This window comes from Bombina bombina, chromosome 6 (genome assembly GCF_027579735.1).
Source record: "Bombina bombina isolate aBomBom1 chromosome 6, aBomBom1.pri, whole genome shotgun sequence".
Taxonomy (NCBI): Eukaryota; Metazoa; Chordata; class Amphibia; order Anura; family Bombinatoridae; genus Bombina; species Bombina bombina.
In genome coordinates, this window is record NC_069504.1 from 717,851,993 (window position 1) to 717,879,515 (window position 27,523).

A 27,523-nucleotide genomic window follows, 5' to 3' on the forward strand; every position below is an offset into this window, starting at 1 on the left:
AGATTACAAGTTGTGCGCTAAACCCGGTGCGTAAATAACGCAAATAAATGAGCGGTATTGCACTCTCCATAGCGCTGCCATTACAAGTTTCACAAAAACCTTCTTGTGCTGTGCGTTAGGGTGCGTTAAGCTCCATACCGCACAAAAGCCAAGGCCTGACTTGACGTGCTCATGAACGTACTCCCCCATAGACATCAATGTAGAAAAAGTGTTAGAAAAAACCTAACAAGTGCGATCGCGGAATGGCAATCGCTATAATGCAATCCCCATTGATGTTGAAAAGGAAAAGAAAGTTATGTAAAAACCTAACACCCTAACATAAAACCCTAGTCTAAATACCCCTAGGGGCATATTTATCAAGCTCCGGCTCGCCGGAAACAGAAGTTATGAAGCAGCGGTCTAAAGAAACCCTCCTGCCAATTGGCTGCGAACCTGCAGGGGGCGGCATTGCACCAGCAGTTCACAAGAACTGCTGGTGCAATGATAAATGCCAAGAGCGTATGCTATCGGCATTTATCGATGTGCAGCGGACATGATCCGCTATATTGGATCATGTCTGCTAACACACTTATAAATATGCCCACTAATCTGCCGCCCTCGACATTGCCAACACTAAACAAAGTTATTAACCCCTAAACTGCTGCCCCGTATCACTAACACTTAAACAAACCTATTAACCCCTAAACTGTTGGCATCCCAACATCGCCGACACTAAATAAACCAATTAACCCCTAAACCGTCAGCCCCCCACATCTTAACTACTATAATAAACCTATTAGCCCCTAAACCGCCAGCCCCCTACATTGCAACTACTATAATAAACCTATTAACCCCTAATCCACTGGCCCCCACATCGCAATACACTAAATTAAATTATTACCCCTAAACCTAACACCCCCTAACTTTAAATTAAACTTACAATATAACTACCTTAAAATAAATAAAAACTTACCTGTGAAATAAAAAAAAAAAACTAAGATTAAATTTCAAATTAACTTAACATTAATATTTAAAAAAATAAAAAAATAAATTACAATATTACAAAAATCCTAACACTACAAAAATTTAAAAAAACCTAACATTACCAAAAAACCCCCCACTAAAATTATGAAAAATAAACACTAAGATTACAAAAAATAATAAACGAAATTATGCAAAATAAAAATTAAACTGAATCTAATACCCCTATAAAAACAAAATAGCCACCCCAAAATAAAAACACCCCCTAAGCTAACAATAAACTACCAATAGCCCTTAAAAGGGCCTTTTGTAGGGCATTGCCCTGAAGTAATCAGCTCTTTTAGATAAAAAAATAAAGTCCCCCCTAATAGTAAACCCCCACCCAACCAACCCCCCAAAATTAAAAAAAACTAAGTCTAAAAAAACCTAAGGTACCCATTGCCCCTAAAGGGGCATTTGTATGAGCAGCGCTCCAGATGAGGACCAGCACTCCGGATTCGTGCATCACCGAAGACCGCTCCGCACCTCCGGGAAGAAGATAAGATAGAAGATGGTGCCACCCTGGAATAAGATCTTCGCCTTTGCTCTGCCTGGACTTCCGGACTTCTGGAACGGTGTGTACATTTTCTGGAGTAAATGGGTTTTTTTGGTGTGATTTTTTTTTTAGATTAGGGCTTTTTTTTATGGGCGCAAAAGAGCTGATTGCCCTTTTAAGGACAATGCACATACAAATGCCCATTTAGGGGCAATGGGTAGCTTAGGTTTTTTTAGACTTAGGTTTTTTAATTTTGGGGGGTTGGTTGGTTAGGGGGGTTACTGTTAAGGGGGACTGTCATTTTTTAAGTTAAAAGAGCTGATTGCTTCAGGGCAATGCCCTACAAAAGGCCCTTTTAAGGGCTATTGGAAGTTTATTGTTAGCTTAGGGGGAGGTTTATTTTGGGGTGGCTATTTTGTTTTTATAGGGGTATTAGATTAGGTTTAATTTTTATTATTATGGATAATCTTGTTTATTATTTTTTGTAATCTTAGTGTTTTTTTATTTTTCATAGTTTTAGTGTTTTTTTGGTAATGTTAGTTTTTGTTTACATTTTTCGTAATTTTAGTGTTTGTTTTTTGTAATGTTCGTTTTTTTTTTTTTTTTTTAAATATTAATGTTTGGGGGCGGAGTCAGCCAGCTACAGGAGCAGACATGTTTTTTACTCTGCTCTGCTGTTTTGTTAATAAGTATCAGTAAAAATGCACTAAAACCATTACCTAAGTGCACCTTTCCACCAGTCAAGCTTTTACCTATCTGTATGTGGTGGTTTCGATGGTTCTAACTAAGTTGGGTGCCTGATTAATAGCACAGAAGGTCCCGGAGCTGTGGGGGCCTATGAACGCTGCTGAACAGTACCGGACCAGCAAGCCCTCCAAATAAGAATCCCGAGTAGCAGCAGCAACCTGTACACTACTGGCACGCTTTACACCTTTCGATATGGAGGAAGTAAATGCAACCGTCCATAAACTACTATCAGAGCTGGATCAAAAGATGTCTAAAGTTTTCAAAGACCTCAGGTCTATAGTGAAGGGTGCCCTACGCCTAACTAATCTAGTTTTACATAATGTTTACAATCTGGCATACCGAGATTCTTACAGTACAACCATATTACAATATTATTACCCAGAGCTATTTATATATCTCATATTTAAAATGTGACAGAATTGCTTAGAAACCAGCAGGCGTCCCAGTAGTTACCATTATCCTGCTTCTCTTACGTTAACCAGCTAGCTTACAAGGCCAATCCTATTGTCAAGTGTATAACTTGGGTTCTGTCTGCCACTTGACAAATGAAAATATAGAGACATGAGATGCGTGACTGTATCTACTATACACTGTTCAGATAGCCATAAGCCTGGAGTAGGTTAAGATACTCTCACTTTCCTCCCTGTGACTCTTTTAACTTCTCTTTCCTAATCTGTTTATTAAGCATTACGAATAATCTGTCTACGATGGTAGGTGAATATCTAGATAGCCCGTTTGAGCTTTGTTTCTGATTAATGTTGAAATTGTTATGTGCTATGTTCTTACTATATTTATTATTTGGGTCCCATTGAGATACATATCCCATAGAGCTCTGAAGAGTCAGAAAGTTCCACACATTCATGGCTTGATACTGCACTTACATATGGTAATATAAGACCAAGATTTTAACATATCTGTTTTCACCCATATCCATTCCCAACAAGCATTCAACATCTATATGTGTTTAGTTAGATGCGCTCAATAACTTTGATGTTCAGATAAGAAGGTCCATAATGTGCTTGGGGTTTCTATCTGGTGGTGGTTTAGTGTTAAGCTTGATAGTTAGGGCTCCCCAGATGGGATGTAATATGCCTAATATGTTAGAGCTGTAATACGTCACTCAAAGTTTACTTGAGATTAATAGTTAGGAGCCACCTTAAAGATAAAGTGTCCGTTTTAATATTTTATCTCACCTAAACCTATTTATATCTTACCCTAACAGCAAGACTTTGCAACTTGCCTACCCCACTAGCTTGATCTACCAAACAGATGAACCCTTAATTTATCCATGACCAACAAGCTTGATGTTGCGGTGAACATGAAGGCACAAGTGGGTAGATACGCCAATACATATTTTATGACATAATGTGTAGCTCTTATCTCCTATGGAAAAGGTCTTTATGATTAGTATGCTCCTCTACAATTAGCCCATTTATTTTAGCCCTATCGCCAACCAGCCCTACAGTTGCTCTTCCCATATCTGGTAAACTTTCTTTCCTCAGATAATAACCTCCCCCCCACATCCTATATCATATCATGTCATTTTATATCGTCATATATTGGATGTTGTCCACCTAATAGTATTACGGTCCATATGTGACCACTTCATCTCAAGCGGTGCTTACCCACTGAAAAACTACCTTGAACGTGTCATTGGGCCCAATAGGGTCTCTAACATGACTACCAAACCCCAGCAGTTTTTTTCCCTATATTAAAGAGTCCAAGAGCAGCCAGCTAACTAGTCATTTATGAAAACTATTGTATATATCAAATGGAGGTTTCAGTTAATATTTTGATACGTCTTATGTTTGTCGGTTTTTATTTTACATATTTCATTGTATTGTCTCCTATGACGAACTGTTGTCATTTACGATATGCACCATTTATTGTATGTCCTCTTTTCTGCAAAACCTCAATAAAAGATTATTACAGAGAAAATATTAATGTTAGGTTAATTTATAGTTTAATCTTAGTTTTTTTTAATTTCACAGGTAAGTTTTTATTTATTTGAAGTTTAATGTAAAATTGTAAATTATATTGTAAGTTTAATTTAAAGTTAGGGGGGTGTTAGGTTTAGGGGTTATAGTTTAATTTAGTGTGTTGCGATGTGGGGGCCGGCGGTTTAGGGGTTAATAGCTTTAGTTTAGTATTACCAATGCAGGGAGGCGGCTGTTTAAGGGTTAATAGGTTTATTATAGTATTTGCCATGCGGGGGATGGCGGTTTAGGGGTTAATACTTTATTTTAGTGTTGGTGATGTGGGTGGGTGGCGGATTAGGGGTTAATAAGTTTAATAAAGTATTTGTGATCCCAGGGGTGGCGGGTTAGGGGTTAATAGTGTAGTTTATGGGTGTTTATGGGTGTTAGTGTACTTTGTAACATTTTTGTTATGGGTTTTGTGAAACATTTTTGTTTCACAAAATCCATAACAACTGGTCTCAGATCAAGTAATGGATCGTGGCGGTATAAGCTATAACGATAGCGTTATAGCCGGACCACACAACCTGTAATACGGGAGATTTTAAAATTCCACACTCAAAAGTCATTATTTGAGTGCGAAATGGAGAGTTGTGTAAAGTCTAAAATGCTAACGGTATAGCTGTACCGCCACGACTTGTAATACGGGAGACCTGCATATTCCGCACGCAATGGCCAATTTTTCAGGGGTATAGCTTTACCGCAAAGCTTGTAATTTTGCTGAAAATTAAGATTAATATATTCCTACTGGACACAAATGCTAACAATAACAAATATTGTTCATGCAAACACTTGACCCCAATTTATACAATAAGATTCACTACCTACCAGAGGTAGAAAAAAAAAATCTGTTTTTGGGCGGAGATATCCAGAGCTTTTACAAAAAGACTCAAACTTTTCTAAGAATTTTTTTACTTTTAACTTCCTAACTTCCAAAACATCAAAAACCTGAATAGTTAGCTGGTTTATCAAGTTTAAATCAATCACTCTAAAACTAGGAGTTTGTGCAGAAAACCATTCTCTCAGTACCCATTTCCTAGTTACCAGTATAACTATAACTATGAATGAGACCTTCTCCTTGTTTATTTGATTGCAGTTCAAAAATATATCTTAAAAAATCAATATGAATTCTTAACTTAATAATTTTAGAGACCCAGAAGATCATTTTTGCCCAAAGTTGATGGATTTTGGGACAAGCCCAAAAATAATGTTGCAGCATGGTATCTTTCAGTTGACACTTTCTACATTTACTTTTACAGTTGGATAATTTTGTAGCTTTTTTAGGGGTAATGTAAAATCTATGCAACATTTTAATTTTAGATTCCCTATAACAAGAGTCAAGTGTGGTTTGACAAACAACTTTGAGACTTTTCTCAAGGTTATCTTTTTCTAAAGTTATCATTGATTCTTTCTGTCATCACTCCACCATATTTGACATAACACTAGTTACACCTGCATCCAATAAAACTTGAAACATTTTGGATGAGGTGTATTTTACATTTAAAAAAGAGAGATGGACTTAGTAAGAAAATGAGGCTCCAAAAATGGGGGCATTTCTTCAAAACTCCTGTAATGTAATGAATAACCTGTACATTAAAAAGAAAATGTGAATCAGGGATATCAAAATGTTGTTGGATTTATCGATCTTCTCACAAGGTCTAAAAAGTCTCCAATTTTCTATTAAGTTAACCCCTTCCCAGTCTTTAAAGATCTGTGTAGATGACCCAGGAGGGAACTTATAATTGCCTTTAAGAGGTACAAAGCTTGAGTGTTAGTGGGGAACATCATGTATCTTCTGAATCTTACTCCACACTTTTAGGATTTTTTCAAACATAATATTTTGACTAATAGAAGATTTGGACATTAACATAAAAGGAGGGAATGTTATAGCAAAATATGTTTTAATGAAATAAATACTGTATTCAAATTCATTAACAAATACCCCTCCCCCCAAAAGAAGAATCCTATTTAATTCAAAGTATATGATTCATTATAAATTCATGAGTTTACTTTCAACTCATAATACAAGCCCAAACATCTTACTTCTAGTACAATTAATGCTTAAGCGGGAGTGTTAATTTGCCCTCTACTCGTAATCTAGCCCTTTGATGGATAGATCAATTTGTGTATATTTTCGATAGACACTGGACAATCTTACTTTATATATCAACCCTTGTATTTTAAATTAAATGAACATACAATCTTGTAATAAATTAATATACTATGGGGCCTATTTATCAAGCCGTCAACCGCAAATATGCCGGAATACCGCAGCGTAATTGTGGTGAGCTTGATTCGACCTATTTATCAAAGCCTACAGACCGGCAAAATTTGAAATCTGTGACGTAACATGCGATCCACCGGTCTCAATCCGACACAGATCGATGCTTACGTCATTACAGATGTTCCGAATACACATTTCTAACAGGTACACTCGAGGCTATTCCGGCCCAGCGTATCTGGTTTTCAATCCGCCACCCTGGAGGCCGCAGATGCCATAGGAAACAATGGGAGTCTGAAAGCAGCAAAAGCTTTTGTTCGATGCTGCCCTATATCCCATTGATTTCTATGGTATAAAACCAGTTACATTTACTCCTAACACCCTAACATATACCCTGAGTCTAAACACCCCTAATCTTCCGCCCGACATCGCCGCCACCTACATAATATTATTAACCCCTATTCCGCCACTCCTGGACCCCGCCGCCACCGAAATAAATGTATTAACCCCTATTCTGCTGCTCCCGGACCCCGCCGCCTACCAAATAAACGTATTAACCCCTAAACCTCTGGCCTCCCACATCACTACCATTAAAGGGACAGTACACTGTAAAATTGTTTTTCCATTTATGTATTTGCAATGACTTGTTATACCAGCTGCAGAGTATAAAATGTATAAGAAATTGCATTTTCAGGTTTATTTGTGTATATTAAGTAGCTGTTTTTGGGCTTTGAAACCACAGCCTATTACAATGGGTTGAACTTAAATATAATATCAGATCTCATTATGTTATAACTTTGTGTACACAGACTTACTTCCTTATCTTATATTTGTCTGGAACACCAAAGCTCAATACAAAGAGAGAACAATGGAAAATGATCATTTTATTACTTAACTATCCTGCATCCCACTTAGAGTGTAACTTCTTCTGATGACTGTGTTTACTTAGGCTTGTCAATAGCATATTCTCCAGTATCGAAACTTTCGGTATAGGTTGGGAAACCACAAGCTAAATCAGCTATTTCAAATGCTGAAATAGGAGTAAAGGAGCCACTTGCAACCAATTTAATACACTCTAGCAGGTAAAAAGGATCATTGGGAATAATTTAAAGGGGAGAAAGTTTTTGGGTGAACTGTCCCTTTAACTAAACCTATTAACTCCTAAACCGCCAGCCCCCACATCGCCATAAACTAAATTAAGCTATTAACCCCTAAACCTAACAACCCGGTAACTTTGCATTAAAATTACAACATCCCTATCTTAAAATAAATTAAATCTTACCTTTAGAAGTTTAGAAGTTAAACTATATTAAACTATTAATTAACCTACCCTAACTATGATACTACAATTACATTAAACTAACAATTAAATTAACTATCGGCTAGATAACAAGTTTTTCGTTTTGAGCTGTGTGGTGCTAACGAGCAGTTTTCTCTCACCGCTCACTTACATAAAGCGCTGGTATTACGGGTTTTTACAAACCCGGCGTTAAAAGGCAAGAAGTGAGCATAGAGCAAAATTTTGCTCCATATCTCACTTCAATACCAGCGCTGCTTAAGTCAGCGGTGAGCTGGTTGTACGTGCTCGTGCACGATTTCCCCATAGGAATCATCGGGGAGAGCCGGCTGAAAAAAAGACTAACACCTGTCATAAAGCAGCGTAAAACTCAGTAACGCAGCCCCATTGATTCCTATGGGGAAATAAAATTTATGTCTACACCTAACACCCTAACATGAACTCCGAGTCCAAACACCCCTAATCTTACATTTATTAACCCCTAATCTGCCGCCCCTGACATTGCCGACACCTGCATTATATTTATTAACCCCTAATCTGCCGCTCCAGACACCGCCACCACCTACATTATACTTATGAACCCCTAATCTGATGCCCCCAACATCGCCGACACCTACATAATATTTATTAACCCCTAATCTGCCGCCCCCAATGTTGCCGCAGCCTACCTACATTTTTTAACCCCTAAATCTGCTGCCCCCAACGTCGTTGCCACTATAATAAACATATTAACCCCTAAACTGCCGCACTCCCGCCTCGCAAACATTAGTTAAATATTATTAACCCCTAATCTGCCGTCCCTAACATCGACGCCACCTACCTACATTTATTAACCCCTAATCTGCCACACCCAATGTCGCCACCACTATACTAAATGTATTAACCCCTAAACCTAAGTCTAACCCTAACCCCCCTAACTTAAATATAATTTAAATAAATCTAACTAAAAATTCTTATCATTAACTACATTATTCCTATTTAAAACTAAATACTTACCTATAAAATAAACCCTAAGCTAGCTACAATATAACTAATAGTTACATTGTAGCTAGTTTAGGGTTTATTTTTATTTTACAGGCAAGTTTGTATTTATTTTAACTAGGTAGAATAGTTATTAAATAGTTATTAACTATTTAATAACTACCTAGCTATAATAAATACAAAAATACCTGTAAAATAAAACCTTACCTACAATAACACCTAACACTACACTATAATTAAATAAATTAACTAAATTAACAACAGTTAAATACATTTAATTAAATTAGCTAAAGTAAAAAAACAAACAAATTACAGAAAATAATAAACAAATTACAAGATATTTAAACTAATTACACCTAATCTAATAGCCCTATCAAAAAAATACAAACAACGCCCCCTACAGTAAAACCCACCACCCATACAACCAACCCCCCAAATAAAATACTATCTAAAAAAACCTAAGCTCCTCATTGCCCTGAAAAGGGCATTTGGATGGGCATTGCCCTTTAAAAGGCAGTTAGCTCTTTTCCGGCCCAAACCCTAACCTAAAAATAAAACCCACCCAATACACCCTTAAAAAATCCTAACACTAACCCCCTGAAGATCGACTTACAGTTCTGAAGACCGGACATCCATCCTCAAGGAAGCAGCAGAAGTCTTCATCCAACCGGGCCGAAGTCCTCAACGAAGCCGGGAGAAGTCTTCATCCAAGCCGGGTGAAGTGGTCCTCCAGACGAGCAGAAGTCTTCATCCAGACTGCATCTTCTATCTTCATCCATCCGACGTGGAACGAGTCCATCTTCAAGACATCCGACGCGGAGTATCCTCATCATCCGACGACTACCCGATGAATGTCATCCAAGATGGCGTCCCTTAGATTCCGATTGGCTGATAGAATTCTATTAGCCAATCGGAATTAAGGTAGAAAAAATCCTACTGGCTCGTATTCTATTGGCTTTTCCAATTCTAAAGGTAAGTTTTAATTTATTTGAATATAGGGATGTTTTAATTTTAATGTAAATTTAGCGGGTTGTTAGGTTTAGGGGGTTAATATGTTTATTAAATGGTAGTGATGTGGGAGGCCAGAGGTTTAGGGGTTAATACATTTATTTAGATGGCGGCGTGGTCCGAGAGTGGCGGAATAGGGGTTAATACATTTATTTAGGTGGTGGCGGGGTCCGGGAGCGGCGGGATAGGGGTTAAACACTTTAGTATAGTGGCGGCGTTTAGTGACAGGGTATAAATAAAGTTGGAAAAAGCCGAATAGCAGCGAGATCGATGACTGCTAGTTAACAACAGTCCAATGCTCTTCGCCCCGTACTTGGTGCGCAGCTTTTTGCTGGCTTTTTTATAAATATGGAGAGTGTATTCAGTTCCGCGGCCGCGATGTTAGGCGAGCGTATTGACCCTAACCACCACTTGAGTTACTTGGAAGATCAAATCTGGGCTTTTTATTGCATTAGACAAGGCTTACCATGGCAATTCTGCCAGCAAAGCTTACATTGTTTTGCAGTTTCTTATCTGATGACCCCTGCCAGTTAAGCCAATTCAGGATATATATTAAGCAGGGTTAGGGTTGTAAAGATCTAGGGGACGATTTATTAAGCTGTGAATGCAGCTGTTTCCGCACAAGCCTTTTAGGCTCGCCGGAAACAAAAATTAAGAAGCAGCGATCTAAGACTGCTGCTCCTTAACTCATCTGCCCTCTCTGAGGTTGCAGACAGCAATCATCCCAATCAGATATGATCGAGATTATTGACACCCCCTGCTAGTGGCCGATTGGCTGCGAATGTGCAGGGGGCGGCATTGCACAAGCATTTCACAAGAACTGCTGGTGCAATGTTAAATGCCGACAGAGTATGCTAAAGTGGATCATGTCCGTCCGACATTTAATAAATCTACCCCATTGTGTACACTTACAATTCTCAAAATTGGAAACTCACTTTATCAGAGTCAAATTACAAAAAAAGTGGCAATTAATAAATAAATAATGAAAGTAAATTGTGGAGTTGTTTTACTACCCATAATTAACTATTGAAATCAAACGTGAAATATTTTATATTAAAAAAATTGTGATAATTTTAATGTTGATGACATTATTATAACTCTCTACATGTTAGATTTTAAACCTAGTACTAAATACGGATGATTAGGAAAATGTTCAAGGCTTTGTGTGCTCTATGATATAAAAGTTGTGTGCTTGTATCAACCATGTGTGATAGGGAGCAGCTTAGGCTTACTAACACTAGATCTTGCAATGATCTTAGCACGCTCATTAACCCCACTACTTCATAGATTCATTTGGGTAAAACAACACTAATGCCATTATAATAAACACTTTAATGAATTAGTTTTTTCAACTTACCATTACTTCTAACTTCATTTAACTTGTTAACAAGGTCCATTTGAGAAACTCCTGTGGTGTCTGCTTGAGGAACAAGAAAATAACTTTAAAACATGATTTCTGATTAGGAATGAAACATTAATAACACACTTTGTCATTTTTGGTTTAAAAAAACAAAACAACCTACTATGCAAAAATATATATATATATTTTTTTATTATTAAAAAATGATTTATACAAAATGAAAGAATAAAGCAGAAGAAATTACAAGTATACACATTTAATTAATGCAAAAGTTTCCCTTTACGTGGTATATAATCAAGGTGAGGTGAAGTAATGTTCATATTGGAAGGCACATATGACAAAGTGCCAGTAAGGCGTGAAATGCGTCAGATGATGTCACCCTCCATTAGCACCAGTGTCTCCTGGTAATCACTAAACTTTTGAATGCTGTGTGTTTCTTACACATGAAATAAAGGTATGCACTTTTTATATCTCTCCGTCTAAAGTGCTTCATATGTGCCTTACAATATGAACTTTACTTCACCCACTTTGTTTGTATCCCACGTAAAGGGAAACTTTAGCATTGCTTACATTTAGACTGCAAACTTTTTGTTTGACTGGTCTGTTTTGTGTCGGGAGAGGCGCTGATGCGGCCCTTGGTTTCAACCTTGAGTTTCTGCGGTTTATTTCTGTGCACTCACCTTTAGCTCTTTGAACAAATTTAATTAACCTGCTCACAATATTAGCATTAATATATGCCTACTGGATACAAATGCTACCAAATAACAAAATTATCTTCATGCAACAAGACCTAAATCTAATTCTTGACCCCCCTTTATAAAATAAGACTCATTACCTGCCAGAGGTGAACGAATCTGTTTCTCTGTGGAAATATCCGTAGCTTTGATTAAAAGACACAATTTTTCTAAGAATTTTTTTACTCTCAACTTCCTAACTTCAAAAACATCAAAAAAACTCAGTAGTTAGCTGGTTTATCAAGATTAAATGAATTACTTAAATTAAAACTAGGAGTTTGTGCAATAAGCCATTTTCTCAATGTACATTTTCTATTTACCAGTATAACCCAGTGATGTGCAGTCACTAGAGGCAGGTGAGGCAGTGCTTCACCTCTCATATGGGCAAAAAAATATATATATTTTTTATTGGCTTTAAAAAAAAATTTTTAATATTTTTCCCCCCAGCAATTTTTTTCTCACAGCTATATGTTGTGCAATGGAGAGGCACAAGCAGGTCTGCCCACCATTACAAAACATGCTGCGCCACCTACTGGATGCAAGTGGTTAAGATCATTGCATGGCCCATTAACTGCTTATTTGAGGCAGTCCTATTTGGGCTGAACCAATCCAGCGAGAGGCATTAGTAAGTGGAACATAGGGTTGGGGCTGGATGTTAAATCATATAAAACAAAATAAAAACGGAAAAAAACAACTTTCATATATTTTGTTGCTGTCCTGTGAACCTGCTAGCTTTGCTAAAGTGAAAAAGAGAGTTCTGTTCTTCCCCTCTAAGTGCAGTGGAATGTGCCACTGTCACTTCCTGAATCCTTACAGAGCAGGAAGAGAGGCAGAGAGAGCAGTGTTTCAGCCACATCTTATTAAAGTAAGATTTTACTGAAAGGGATTCTGTTAGTGAAAATGATAATTTAATGAATGTGGTTTAGTGTTTTTTTACTCTTTTACAGCAGGGTCGTTTTTGTATTTTGTTTACTCAAACTTTACACCCTCTAACTTAGCAGCTTGCCTCTGTACTTCACACTAAATTATAGACTCATTTTCTGAACTCTCTGTAGCTCTGCTGTTTTATTACTTTAAAATGCAGTGGTCCCTATCCCCCCCCCTTGTGTGTGTGTGTGTGTGTCTCTCTCTCTCTCTATCTATCCATCTCTCTCCTTATGTGTTGTTCTCCCCCATGGTCTCTTTCTCTCTCTGTCTCTCTTCCTCCCCCTCTGACTCTCATCCCTTATGTGTCTCTCTAACCCTCTGTGTGTGATTGTGTGTGTGTCTCTCTCTCTCTCTCTCTCTCTAACCCTCTGTGTGTGATTGTGTCTCTCTCTCTAACCCTCTGTGTGTGATTGTGTCTCTCTCTCTAACCTTCTGTGTATGATTGTGTCTCTTTCTCTCTCTAACCCTCTGTGTGTGATTGTGTCTCTCTCTCTCTCTAACCCTCTGTGTGTAATTGTGTCTCTCTCTTTCTCTCTCACCCTCTGTGTGTGATTATGTCTCTCTCTTTCTCTCTCACCCTCTGTATGTGATTGTGTCTCTCTCTTTCTCTCTCACCCTCTGTGTGTGATTGTGTCTCTCTCTCTTTCTCTCTCTCTAACCCTCTGTGTGTGATTGTGTATCTCTCTTTCTCTCTCACCCTCTGTGTGTGATTGTGTGTCTCTCTCTCTCTTTCTCTCTCTAACCCTCTGTGTGTGATTGTGTCTCTCTCTTTCTCTCTCACCCTCTGTGTGTGATTGTGTCTCTCTCTTTCTCTCTCACCCTCTGTGTGTGATTGTGTGTGTCTCTCTCTCTCTCTCTCTAACCCTCTGTGTATGATTGTGTCTCTCTTTCTCTCTCTCTAACCCTCTGTGTGTGATTGTGTCTCTCTCTTTCTCTCTCACCCTCTTTGTGTGATTGTGTGTGTCTCTCTCTCTCTCTCTAACCCTCTGTGTATGATTGTGTCTCTCTTTCTCTCTCTCTAACCCTCTGTATGTGATTGTGTCTCTCTCTCTCTAACCCTCTGTGTGTGATTGTGTCTCTCTCTCTCTAACCCTCTGTGTGTGATTGTGTCTCTCTCTCTAACCCTCTGTGTGTGATTGTGTGTCTCTCTCTCTCTCTCTCTAACCCTCTGTGTGTGATTGTGTCTCTCTCTTTCTCTCTCACCCTCTGTGTGTGATTGTGTGTGTGTCTCTCTCTCTAACCCTCTGTGTATGATTGTGTCTCTTTTTCTCTCTAACCCTCTCTATGTGATTGTGTCTCTCTCTCTAACCCTCTGTGTGTGATTGTGTGTCTCTCTCTCTCTCTAACCCTCTGTGTGTGATTGTGTCTCTCTCTCTCTCTCTCTTTCTCTCTAACCCTCTGTGTGTGATTGTGTATCTCTCTTTCTCTCTCACCCTCTGTGTGTGATTGTGTCTCTCTCTCTCTTTCTCTCTCTAACCCTCTGTGTGTGATTGTGTCTCTCTCTTTCTCTCTCACCCTCTGTGTGTGATTGTGTGTCTCTCTCTCTCTCTCTAACCCTCTGTGTGTGATTGTGTCTCTCTCTCTTTCTCTCTCTCTAACCCTCTGTGTGTGATTGTGTATCTCTCTTTCTCTCTCACCCTCTGTGTGTGATTGTGTGTCTCTCTCTCTCTCTCTCTAACCCTCTGTATATGATTGTGTCTCTCTTTCTCTCTCTCTAACCCTCTGTATGTGATTGTGTCTCTCTCTCTAACCCTCTGTGTGTGATTGTGTCTCTCTTTCTCTCTCTCTCTAACCCTCTGTGTGTGATTGTGTGTCTCTCTCTTTCTCTCTAACCCTCTGTGTGTGATTGTGTCTCTCTTTCTCTCTCTCTCTCTCTAACCCTCTGTGTGTGATTGTGTCTCTTTCTCTCTCTCTCACCCTCTGTGTGTGATTGTCTCTCTCTCTCTCTCTCTCTCTCTCTCACCCTCTGTGTATGATTGTCTCTCTCTCTTTCTCTCGAACCCTCTGTGTGATAGTGTGTCTCTCTCTCTTTCTCTTTCTCTCTAACCCTCTGTGTATGATTGTCTCTCTCTCTTTTCTCTCTAACCCTCTGTGTGAGATTGTGTGTCTCTCTCTCTTTCTCTCTCTCTCTAACCCTCTGTGTATGATTGTGTCTCTCTCTATTTCTTTCTCTCTAATCCTCTGTGTGTGATTGTGTCTCTCTTTCTCTCTCTCTAACCCTCTGTGTGTGATTGTGTCTCTCTTTCTCTAACCCTCTGTATGTGATTGTGTCTCTCTTTCTCTCTAACCCTCTGTGTGTGATTGTGTCTCTCTCTCTCTAACCCTCTGTGTGTGATTGTGTCTCTCTTTCTCTAACCCTCTGTATGTGATTGTGTCTCTCTTTCTCTCTAACCCTCTGTGTGTGATTGTGTCTCTCTCTCTCTAACCCTCTGTGTGTGATTGTGTCTCTCACTCTCTCTTTATTTCTCTCTCTCTCTAACCCTCTGTGTGTGATTGTGTCTCTCTTTTTCTCTCTCTAACCCTCTGTGTGTGATTGTGTCTCTCTTTTTCTCTCTCTAACCCTCTGTGTGTGATTGTGTCTCTCTTTCTCTAACCCTCTGTATGTGATTGTGTCTCTCTTTCTCTCTAACCCTCTGTGTGTGATTGTGTGTCTCTCTCTCTAACCCTCTGTGTGTGATTGTGTCTCTCACTCTCTCTTTATTTCTCTCTCTCTAACCCTCTGTGTGTGATTGTGTGTGTGTCTCTCTCTCTCTCTATCCCTCTGTGTGTGATTGTGTCTCTCTTTCTCTCTAACCCTCTGTGTGTGATTGTGTCTCTCTCTCTCTCTCTAACCCTCTGTGTGTGATTGTGTCTCTTTCTCTCTAACCCTCTGTGTCTCTCTCCCCCCGTCCCTGCATTATACTTATTAACCCCTAATCTACCGCTCCGGACATCGCCGCCACTATAATAAACATATTAAACCCTAAAGCGCTGCACTCCTGCCTCGCAAACATTAGTTAAATATTATTAACCCCTAATCTGCCGTCCCTAACATTGCCGCCACCTACCTACATTTATTAACCCCTAATCTGCCGTCCCCAACGTCGCCGCCACTATACTAAATGTATTAACCCCTTAACCTAAGTCTAACCCTAACCCCCCCTAACGGGCAGAAGTCTTCATCCAGACGGCATCTTCTATCTTCATCCATCCGACGCAGAGCGGCTCCATCTTCAAGACATCCAATGCGGAGCATCCTCTTCATCCGGAGTCTTCTTACTGAATGACGGTTCCTTTAAGGGACGTCATCCAAGATGGCGTCCCTTAGATTCCGATTGGCTGATAGAATTCTATCAGCCAATCGGAATTAAGGTAGAAAAAATCCTATTGGCTGATGCAATCAGCTAATAGGATTGAAGTTCAATCCTGTTGGCTGATCCAATCAGCCAATAGGATTTTTTCTACCTTAATTCCGATTGGCTGATAGAATTCTATCAGCCAATCGGAATCTAAGGGACGCCATCGTGGATGACATCACTTAAAGGAACCATCATTCAGTAAGAAGACTCCGGATGAAGGATGCTCCGCGTCGGATGTCTTGAAGATGGAGCCTCTCCGCGTCGGATGGATGAAGATAGAAGATGCCGTCTGGATAAAGACTTCTGCCCGTCTGGAGGACCACTTCGCCTGGCTTGGACGAAGACTTCATCCCGCTTCATTGAGGACTTTGTCCCGGTTGGATGAAGTCTTCTGCTTCTTCCTTGAGGATGGATGTCCGGTCCTCAGAACTGTAAGTCGATCTTCAGGGGGTTAGTGTTAGGTTTTTTTAAGGGTGTATTGGGTGGGTTTTATTTTTAGGTTAGGGCTTTGGGCCGCAAAAGAGCTAACTGCCCTTTTAAGGGCAATGCCCATCCAAATTCGCTTTTCAGGGCATTGGGGAGCTTAGTATTTTATTTGGGGGGTTGGTTATGTGGGTGGTGGGTTTTACTATTGGGGGGTTGTTTGTATTTTTTTTTACAGGTAAAAGAGCTGATTACTTAGGGGCAATGCCCTGCAAAAGGCCCTTTTAAGGGCTATTGATAGTTTAGTTTAGGCTAGGTTTTTTTTTTATTTTGGGGGGCTTTTTTATTTTGGGGGGCTTTTTTATTTTGATAGGTGTAATTAGTTTAAAGATCAGTTATTTGTTTTTTATTTTCTGTAATTTAGCGTTTTTTGTGATTTAGCTAATTTAATTTAATGTATTTAATTGTTTTTAATTTAGTTAATTTATTTAATTGAAGTGTAGTGTTAGGTGTTAGTGTAACTTAGGTAAGGTTTTATTTTACAGGTAAATTTGTATTTATTTTAGCTAGGTAGTTATTAAATAGTTAATAACTATTTAATAACTATTCTACCTAGTTAAAATAAATACAAACTTGCCTGTAAAATAAAAATAAACCCTAAACTAGATACAATGTAACTATTAGTTATATTGTAGCTAGCTTAGGGTTTATTTTGCAGGTAAGTATTATTTTTTAAATAGGAATTATTTATGTAATAATATTAATTTTTATTTAGATTTATGGTAATTATATTTAAGTTAGGGGGTGTTAGGGTTAGATTTAGGTTTAGGGGTTAATACATTTAGAATAGTGGCGGCGACGTTGGGGGTGGCAGATTTGGGGTTAATAAAAATAATGTAGGTGGCTTTTTTTTATTTTGATAGGGCTATTAGATTAGGTGTAATTAGTTTAAAGATTTGTTATTTGTTTTTTTATTTTCTGTAATTTAGTGGGGTTTTTTTTGTGATTTAGCTAATTTAATTTAATTTATTTAATTGTTTTTAATTTAGTTAATTTATTTAATTGTAGTGTAGTGTTAGGTATTAGTGTAACTTAGATTAGGTTTTATTTTACAGGTAAATTTGTATTTATTTTAGCTAGGTAGTTATTAAATAGTTAATAACTATTTAATAACTATTCTTCCTAGTTAAAATAAATACAATCTTGCCTGTAAAATTAAAATAAACCGTAAGCTAGATACAATGTAACTATTAGTTATATTGTAGCTAGCTTAGGGTTTATTTTACAGGTAAGTATTTAGTTTTATATAGGAATTATTTATGTAATAACATTAAATTTTATTTAGATTTATGGTAATTATATTTAAGTTAGGGGGTGTTAGGGTTAGGGTTAGACTTAGGTTTAGGGCTTAATACATTTAGAATAGTGGCGGCGACATTGGGGGTGGCAGATTAGGGGTTAATAAGTGTAGGTAGGTTGCGGCGACATTGGGGTCGGCAGATTAGGGTTTAATAAAAAATAATGTAGGTGTCGGTGATGTTGGGGGCAGCAGATTAGGGGTTAATAAGTATAATGTAGGTGGAGGCGATGTCCGGAGCAGCAGATTAGGGGTTAATAAGTATAATGTAGGTGGCGGCGAGGTTAGGGACAGCAGATTAGGGGTTAATAATATTTAACTAGTGTTTGCGAGGCGGGAGTACGGCGGTTTAGGGGTTCATATGTTTATTATAGTGGCGGCGATGTCCGGAGTGGCAGATTAGGGGTTAAAATTTTTATTTTAGTGTTTGCGATGCGGGAGGGCCTCGGTTTAGGGGTTAATAGGTAGTTTATGGGTGTTAGTGTACTTTTTAGAACTTTAGTTATGAGTTTTATGCTACAGCGTTGTAGTGTAAAACTCATAACTACTGACTTTTAAATGCAGTAGGACTCTTGACGGGGTAGGGTGTACCGCTCACTTTTTGGCCTCCCAGGACAGACTCGTAATACCAGCGCTATGGAAGTCCCATAGAAAAAAGGGTTTACAAAGTTTACGTAAGTCATTTTGCGGTAAGGCCAAAAAAGTGTGCGTGGACCCTAAACCTGAAAGACTCGTAATATCAGTGGTAGTGAAAAAGCAGCGTTAGGACCTGTTAACGCTGCTTTTTCAGCCTAAAGCAAAACTTGTAATCTAGCCGTTAGTTTTTTTTTCAATACTCCTGTAATGTAGTGAAAAACCTGTACATAAAAATAATAATGTGAATCAGGGATATCAAAATTTTGTTGCATTTCTGAGAATGACCTTATCGATCTTCTTACAGGGTTTAGAAAGTCCCCAAATTTTTTAAGTTAACCCCCTCCCAGTCTTTAAAAATCTGTGTACCCCCCCCCCCCCCCCCAAAAAAAAATCCTATTTAATTTAATTTATCAGATTCATTATAATGTGTAGTGGGTCATTTTAGCAATACTTTGCAGTTGGAAAAATTTCACTTCCCTTGAAATTTTAGTAATGTTGAAGAGGAAAAAGGAACAAGGAAAAGAAGGAGAAAAGGGAGGAGAAGATAAAGAAGTCCTTCACCTGGAAAATCAAATGACCTTATTTCTACAGAAAAAGTAAAGAAAAAATACTGTGACAAAACAAAATTTTTGAAGTCTTTAATTCAGATGAAGTCATAGACAAATTATTTTTCTTTTTATTGCATTATTTTTGCTCAAACATTATAAAAACATAACACCTCAAATGCCTGTTGCAAGACAAAAAGCACTAAAAAAAATCTAAAATTTTGCTTCTGATCTTTAAAGCTAAATATATTTATACTGATTTCATTCAATACCTTTTAAATTAATATTATGTAAACTGAACTCTGGCAGAACCACAAATAATGGCCTCCATTACATATAAATCGTCACCCGCAAAAGACGGCGATGCCGGTTTTTGCGCGGGTTTGGTATCACATATATGGCGTAACAAACAAGTTACGCTCGTATATTTCACCCGTCGCCCGTAGTTTTTTGGCCCATAGACTGACATATAAAACCAGCGCAGTTTGGTATACAATATCCAGCGCAAGGACTTACGTGGCAAAAATGGAGAAATCTTACTCCATTGTCACCTCGCCACAAAAAGCCTTGCGCTGAGTATGGGAGCACTGTAACTCCCTAAAATGTCTGCAAAATAAAAACTAACACCTAACGCATGCGCAATGTCTATCTACCTGTCAACCGCAATCCCCCACCGCAATACCTAATAAAGTGTATTAACCCCTAAACCGCCGCTCCCGGACCCCGCCGCTACCTACATTAAATATATTACCCCCTAATCTGACCCCCCTATACCGCCTCCACCTATCTTAAATATATTACCCCCTAATCTGACCCCCCTACACCGCCGCCACCTATCTTAAATGTATTACCCCCTAATCTGACCCCCCTACACCGCCGCCACCTATATTAAATATATTACCCCTAAACCTAAGTCTAACCGTAACACCCCCCTAACTTAATTATTATTTAAATAAATCTAAATAATATTAATATTATTAACTAAATTATTCCTAATTAAAACTAAATACTTACCTATAAAATAAAAACTAAGATAGCTACAATATAATTAATAATTACATTGTAAATATTTTAGGGTTTATATTTATTTTACAGGTAACTTTGTATTTATTTTAACTAGGTAAAATAGCTATTAAATAGTTAATAACTATGTAATAGCTACCTAGTTAAAATAATTACAAAATTACCTGTAAAATAAATCCTAACCTAAGTTACAAATACACCTAACACTACACTATCAATAAATTAATTAAATAAACTACAATTATCTAAACTAAAATACAATTAAATAAACTAAACTATATTACAAAAATAACAAACACTAAATTATAAAAAAATAAAAAAATATTACAAGAAGTTTAAACTAATTACACCTAATCTAAGCCCCCTAATAAAATAATAAAGCCCCCCAAAATAATAAAATACCCTACCCTATTCTAAATTACAAAGTAATCAGCTCTTTTACCAGCCCTTAAAAGGGCTTTTTGTGGGGCATTGCCCCAAAGTAATCAGCTCTTTTACCTGTAAAAAAAAATACAATACCCCCCCAACATTACAACCCACCACCCACATACCCCTACTCTAAACCCACCCAAACCCCCCTTAAAAAAACCTAACACTAACCCCCCCTGAAGATCACCCTACCTTGAGCCGTCTTCACCCAGCCGAGCCGAACTCTTCATCCAATCCGGGCGATGTGGTCCTCCATCCAGGCAAAGTCTTCCTCCAAGCGGCGCAGAAGAGGTCCTCCATCCAGGACAATCGTAATTAAGGTAGGAAAAATCTGATTGGCTGATTCAATCAGCCAATCGGATTGAGCTCACATTCTATTGGCTGATCAGAACAGCCAATAGAATGCAAGCTCAATTCGATTGGCTGATCCAATCAGCCAATCGGATTGAACTTCAATCCGATTGGCTGATTGAATCAGCCAATCAGATTTTTCCTACCTTAATTCCGATTGGCTGATAGAATCCTATCAGCCAATCGGAATTCGAGGGACGCCATCTTGGATGACGTCATTTAAAGGAACCTTCTTTCATCATTAGTCAGTTGGGGAAGAAGGATGTTCCGCGTCGGAGGTCTGAAGATGGAGCCGGAAGCAAGAAGATAGAAGATGCCGCTTGGAGGAAGACTTTGTCTGGATGGAGGACCTCTTCTTGCCCCGCTTGGGGGAAGACTTTGCCCGGATGGAGGACCACATCGCCTAGATTGGATGAAGAGTTCGGCTCGGCTGGGTGAAGACGGCTCAAGGTAGGGTGATCTTCAGGGGGGTTAGTGTTAGGTTTTTTTAAGGGGGGTTTGGGTGGGTTTAGAGCTGATTACTTTGTAATTTAGAATAGGGTAGGGTATTTTATTATTTTGGGGGGCTTTATTATTTTATTAGGGGGCTTAGATTAGGTGTAATTAGTTTAAACTTCTTGTAATATTTTTTGTAATTAGTGTTTGTTTGTTTTTGTAATATAGTTTAGTTTATTTAATTGTATTTTAGTTTAGATAATTGTAGTTTATTTAATTAATTTATTGATAGTGTAGTGTTAGATGTATTTGTAATTTAGGTTAGGATTTATTTTACAGGTAATTTTGTAATTATTTTAACTAGGTAGCTAGTTATTAACTATTTAATAGCTATTGCACCTAGCTAAAATAAATACAAAGTTACCTGTAAAATAAATATAAACCCTAAAATAGCTAAAATGTAATTATTAATTATATTGTAGCTATCTTAGGGTTTATTTTATTAGGCCTAGATTTGGAGTTTGGCGGTAGCCGTGAAAACCAGCGTTAGAGGCTCCTAACGCTAGTTTTAGGCTACCTCCGGTATTTGGAGTCACTCAAAAAAGGGTCTAACGCTCACTTTTCAGCCGCGACTTTTCCATACCGCAGATCCCCTTACGTCAATTGCGTATCCTATCTTTTCAATGGGATCTTTCTAACTCCGGTATTTAGAGTCGTGTCTGAAGTGAGCATTAGAAATCTAACGACAAAACTCCAGCCGCAGAAAAAAGTCAGTAGTTAAGAGCTTTTTGGGCTAACGCCGGTTCATAAAGCTCTTAACTACTGTACTCTAAAGTACACTAACACCCATAAACTACCTATGTACCCCTAAACCGAGGTCCCCCCACATCGCCGCCACTCGTTTACATTTTTTTAACCCCTAATCTGCCGACCGCCACCTACGTTATACTTATGTACCCCTAATCTGCTGCCCCTAACACCGCCGACCCCTGTATTATATTTATTAACCGCTAATCTGCCCCCCACAACGTCGCCGCCAGCTACCTACAATAATTAACCCCTAATCTGCCGACCGCAAAGCGCCGCCACCTACATTATAGCTATGTACCCCTAATCTGCTGCCCCTAACACCACCGACCCCTATATTATATTTATTAACCCCTAATCTGCCCCCCACAACGTCGCCTCCACCTGCCTACACTTATTAACCCCTAATCTGCTGAGCGGACCGCACCGCTATTATAATAAAGTTATTAACCCCTAATCCGCCTCACTAACCCTATAATAAATAGTATTAACCCCTAATCTGCCCTCCCTAACATCGCCGACACCTAACTTCAAACATTAACCCCTATTCTGCCGACCGGAGCTCACCACTATTCTAATAAATGTATTAACCCCTAAAGCTAAGTTTAACCCTAACACTAACACCCCCCTAAGTTAAATATAATTTAAATCTAACAAAATTAATTAACTCTTATTAAATAAATTATTCCTATTTAAAGCTAAATACTTACCTGTAAAATAAATCCTAATATAGCTACAATATAAATTATAATTACATTGTAGCTATTTTAGGATTAATATTTATTTTACAGGCAACTTTGTAATTATTTTAACCAGGTACAATAGCTATTAAATAGTTATTAACTATTTAATAGCTACCTAGTTAAAATAATTACAAAATTACCTGTAAAATAAATCCTAACCTAAGTTACAATTAAACCTAACACTATACTATCATTAAATTAATTAAATAAAATACCTACAATTACCTACAATTAAACCTAACACTACACTATCAATAAATTAATTAAATACAATATGTACAAATAACTACAATGAAATAAACTAACTAAAGTACAAAAAATAAAAAAGAACTAAGTTACAAAAAATAAAAAAATATTTACAAACATAAGAAAAATATTACAACAATTTTAAACTAATTACACCTACTCTAAGCCCCCTAATAAAATAACAAAGACCCCCAAAATAAAAAATGCCCTACCCTATACTAAAGTTCAAAGCTCTTTTACCTTACCAGCCCTGAACAGGGCCCTTTGCGGGGCATGCCCCAAGAAGTTCAGCTCTTTTTCCTGTAAAAAAAAACCATACAATACCCCCCCAACATTACAACCCACCACCCACATACCCCTAATCTAACCCAAACCCCCCTTAAATAAACCTAACACTAAGCCCCTGAAGATCATCCTACCTTGTCTTCACCTCACCAGGTATCACCGATCCGTCCTGGCTCCAAAATCTTCATCCAACCTAAGCGGGGGCTGGCGATCCATCATCCGGTGGCTGAAGAGGTCCAGAAGAGGCTCCACAGTCTTCATCCTATCCGGGAAGAAGAGTAGATCCGGACCGGCAACCATCATCTTCCAAGCGGCATCTTCTATCTTCATCCGATGAGGACCGGCTCCATCCTGAAGACCTCCGACGTGGACCCATCTTCATCCGGCGACGTCCAACTGAAGAATGACGGTTCCTTTAAGGACGTCATCCAAGATGGCGTCCCTCAAATTCCGATTGGCTGATAGGATTCTATCAGCCAATCGGAATTAAGGTAGGAATATTCTGATTGGCTGATGGAATCAGCCAATCAGAATCAAGTTCAATCCGATTGGCTGATCCGATCAGCCAATCAGATTGAGCTCGCATTCTATTGGCTGATTGGAACAGCCAATAGAATGCGAGCTCAATCTGATTGGCTGATCGGATCAGCCAAACGGATTGAACTTGATTCTGATTGGCTGATTCCATCAGCCAATCAGAATTTTCCTACCTTAATTCCGATTGGCTGATAGAATCCTATTAGCCAATCGGAATTCGAGGGACGCCATCTTGGATGACGTCCCTTAAAGGAACCTTCATTCGGCTAGTAGGCGTCGGGAGAAGAGGATGTTCCGCGTCGGATGGAAGATGATGGCTCCCGAAGAAAGAAGATTGAAGATGCCGTTGATAGAAGACTTCATCCGGATCATGGACCTCTTCAGCTCCCGCTTGGATGAAGACTTCATCCGGATCATGGACCTCTTCAGCTCCCGCTTGGATGATGACTTCAGCCGGATCATGGACCTCTTCAGCCCCCCGCTTGGGCTTGGTATCAGGACATCGGAGGAGCTCTTCTGGACCGATCGGTGAACCTGGTATGGTGAAGATAAGGTAGGAAGATCTTCATGGGCTTAGTGTTAGGTTTATTTAAGGGGGGTTTGGGTTAGATTAGGGGTATGTGGGTGGTGGGTTGTAATGTTGGGGGGGGGGTATTGTATGTTTTTTTTTACAGGCAAAAGAGCTGAACTTCTTGGGGCATGCCCCGCAAAGGGCCCTGTTCAGGGTTGGTAAGGTAAAGGAGCTTTGAACTTTAGTAATTTAGAATAGGGTAGGGCATTTTTTTATTTTGGGGGGCTTTGTTATTTTATTAGGGGGCTTAGAGTAGGTGTAATTAGTTTAAAATTGTTGTAATATTTTTCTTATGTTTGTAAATATTTTTTTATTTTTTGTAACTTAGTTCTTTTTTATTTTTTGTACTTTAGTTAGTTTATTTCATTGTAGTTATTTGTAGATATTGTATTTAATTAATTTATTGATAGTGTAGTGTTAGGTTTAATTGTAGATAATTGTAGATATTGTATTTAATTAATTTAATGATAGTGTAGTGTTAGGTTTAATTATAACTTAGGTTAGGATTTATTTTACAGGTAATTTTGTTATTATTTTAACTAGGTAACTATTAAATAGTTCTTAACTATTTAATAGCTATTGTACCTGGTTAAAATAATTACAAAGTTGCCTGTAAAATAAATATTAATCCTAAAATAGCTACAATGTAATTATAATTTATATTGTAGCTATATTAGGATTTATTTTACAGGTAAGTATTTAGCTTTAAATAGGAATAATTTATTTAATAAGAGTTAATTAATTTCATTAGATTTAAATTATATTTAATTTAGGGGGGTGTTAGTGTTAGGGTTAGACTTAGCTTTAGGGGTTAATCCATTTATTAGAATAGCGGTGAGCTCCGGTCGGCAGATTAGGGGTTAATAATTGAAGTTAGGTGTCGGCGATGTTAGGGAGGGCAGATTAGGGGTTAATACTATTTATTATAGGGTTAGTGAGGCGGATTAGGGGTTAATAACTTTATTATAATAGCGGTGCGGTGCGGTCGGCAGATTAGGGGTTAATAAGTGTAGGCAGGTGGAGGCGACGTTGTGGGGGGCAGATTAGGGGTTAATAAATATAACATAGGGGTCAGCGGTGTTAGGGGCAGCAGATTAGGGGTACATAGGGATAATGTAAGTAGCGGCGGTTTACGGAGCGGCAGATTAGGGGTTAAAAATAATATGCAGGGGTCAGCGATAGCGGGGGTGGCAGATTAGGGGTTAATAAGTGTAAGGTTAGGGGTGTTTAGACTCGTGGTTCATGTTAGGGTGTTAGGTGCAGACTTAGGAAGTGTTTACGCATAGCAAACAATGGGGCTGCGTTAGGAGCTGAACGCGGCTTTTTTGCAGGTGTTACAGCCCCATTGTTTTCTATGGGGGAATCGTGCACGAGCACGTTTTTGAGGCTGGCCGCGTCCGTAAGCAACTCTGGTATTGAGAGTTGAAGTTGCGTTAAAAATGCTCTACGCTCCTTTTTTGGAGCCTAACGCAGCCTTTATGTGGACTCTCAATACCAGAGTTATTTTTATGGTGCGGCCAGAAAAAAGCCGGCGTTAGCTACGTGGGTCCTTACCGACAAAACTCTAAATCTAGCCGTAAGTAAGTATTTAGTTTTAATTAGGAATAATTTACGCATAGATTTAGAGTTCTGCGTTAGAAGTCAAAAGCTGCGTTAAGGGCTCCTAACGCTGCTTTTTACCACCCGCTGGTATTTAGAGTCAGTCAGGAAAGGGTCTAACGCTCACTTTCAAGCCGCGACTTTTCCATACCGCAGATCCCCTTACGCCAATTGCGTATCCTATCTTTTTAATGGGATCTTCCTAACGCCGGTATTTAGAGTCTTGGCTGAAGTGAGCGGTAGAGCCTCTACCGACAAGACTCCAGCCGCAGAAAAAATCAGAAGTTAAGAGCTTTCTGGGCTAACGCCGGTTTATAAAGCTCTTAACTACTGTGCTCTAAAGTACACTAACACCCATAAACTACCTATGTACCCCTAAACCGAGGCCCCCCCACATCGCCGCTACTCTAATAAATTTTTTTAACCCCTAATCTGCCGACCGCACACCGCCGCCACCTACATTATACCTATGTACCCTTCTGCTGCCCCTAACATCGCCAACACCTACATAATATTTATTAACCCCTAATCTGCCCCCCCAACGTCCCCGCTACCTACCTACACTTATTAACCCCTAATCTGCCGACCGGACCTCGCCGCTACTATAATAAATGTATTAACCCCTAAACCGCCTCACTCCCGCCTCAAAAACCCTATAATAAATAGTATTAACCCCTAATCTGCCCTCCCTAACATCGGCAGCACCTAACTTAAAGTATTAACCCCTAATCTGCCGACCGGACCTCGCCGCTACTCTAATAAATGTATTAACCCCTAAAGCTAAGTCTAACCCTAACACCCCCTAAGTTAAATATAATTTTATTCTAACGAAATAAATTAAATCTTATTAACTAAAGTATTCCTATTTAAAGCTAAATACTTACCTGTAAAATAAACCCTAATATAGCTACAATATAACGAATAATTACATTGTAGCTATTTTAGGATTTATATTTATTTTACAGGCAACTTTGTATTTATTTTAACTAGGTACAATAGCTATTAAATAGTTATTTACTATTTAATAGCTACCTAGTTAAAATAATTACAAAATTACCTGTAAAATAAATCCTAACCTAAGTTGCAATTAAACCTAACACTACACTATCAATAAATAAATTAAATCAATTAACTACAAGTACCTACAATTAAATAAAATAAACTAATTACAAAAAACAAACAAACACTAAATTACAAAAAATAAAAAAAGATTACAAGAATTTTAAGCTAATTACACCTACTCTAAGCCCCCTAATAAAATAACAAAGCCTCCCAAAATAAGATAATTCCCTACCCTAATCTAAATTAAAATAGTTAACAGCTCTATTACCTTACCAGCCCTTAAAAGGGCTTTTTGTGGGGCATGCCCCAAAGAAATCAGCTCTTTTGCCTGTAAAAAAAACACAATACCACCCCCCAACATTACAACCCACCACCCACATACCCCTACTC

General features: G+C 38.4%; 1 protein-coding gene across 4 annotated transcripts in view; it reads right to left on the reverse strand.

Annotated features, from left to right (window-relative positions):
• Positions 1-27,523, reverse strand: part of LOC128662231 (CD209 antigen-like protein C) — a 295,491-nt gene that overhangs the window by 71,790 nt on the left and 196,178 nt on the right. For 2 of the 4 annotated variants that reach the window (XM_053716052.1, XM_053716050.1), the window contains one exon: positions 11,083-11,142. In XM_053716052.1, the coding sequence (XP_053572027.1) occupies positions 11,083-11,142 (60 nt within the window). Of the gene's footprint in view, positions 1-11,082; positions 11,146-27,523 lie in introns of all 4 variants that reach the window. The other 2 variants (XM_053716051.1, XM_053716049.1) reach the window with 1 other exon arrangement.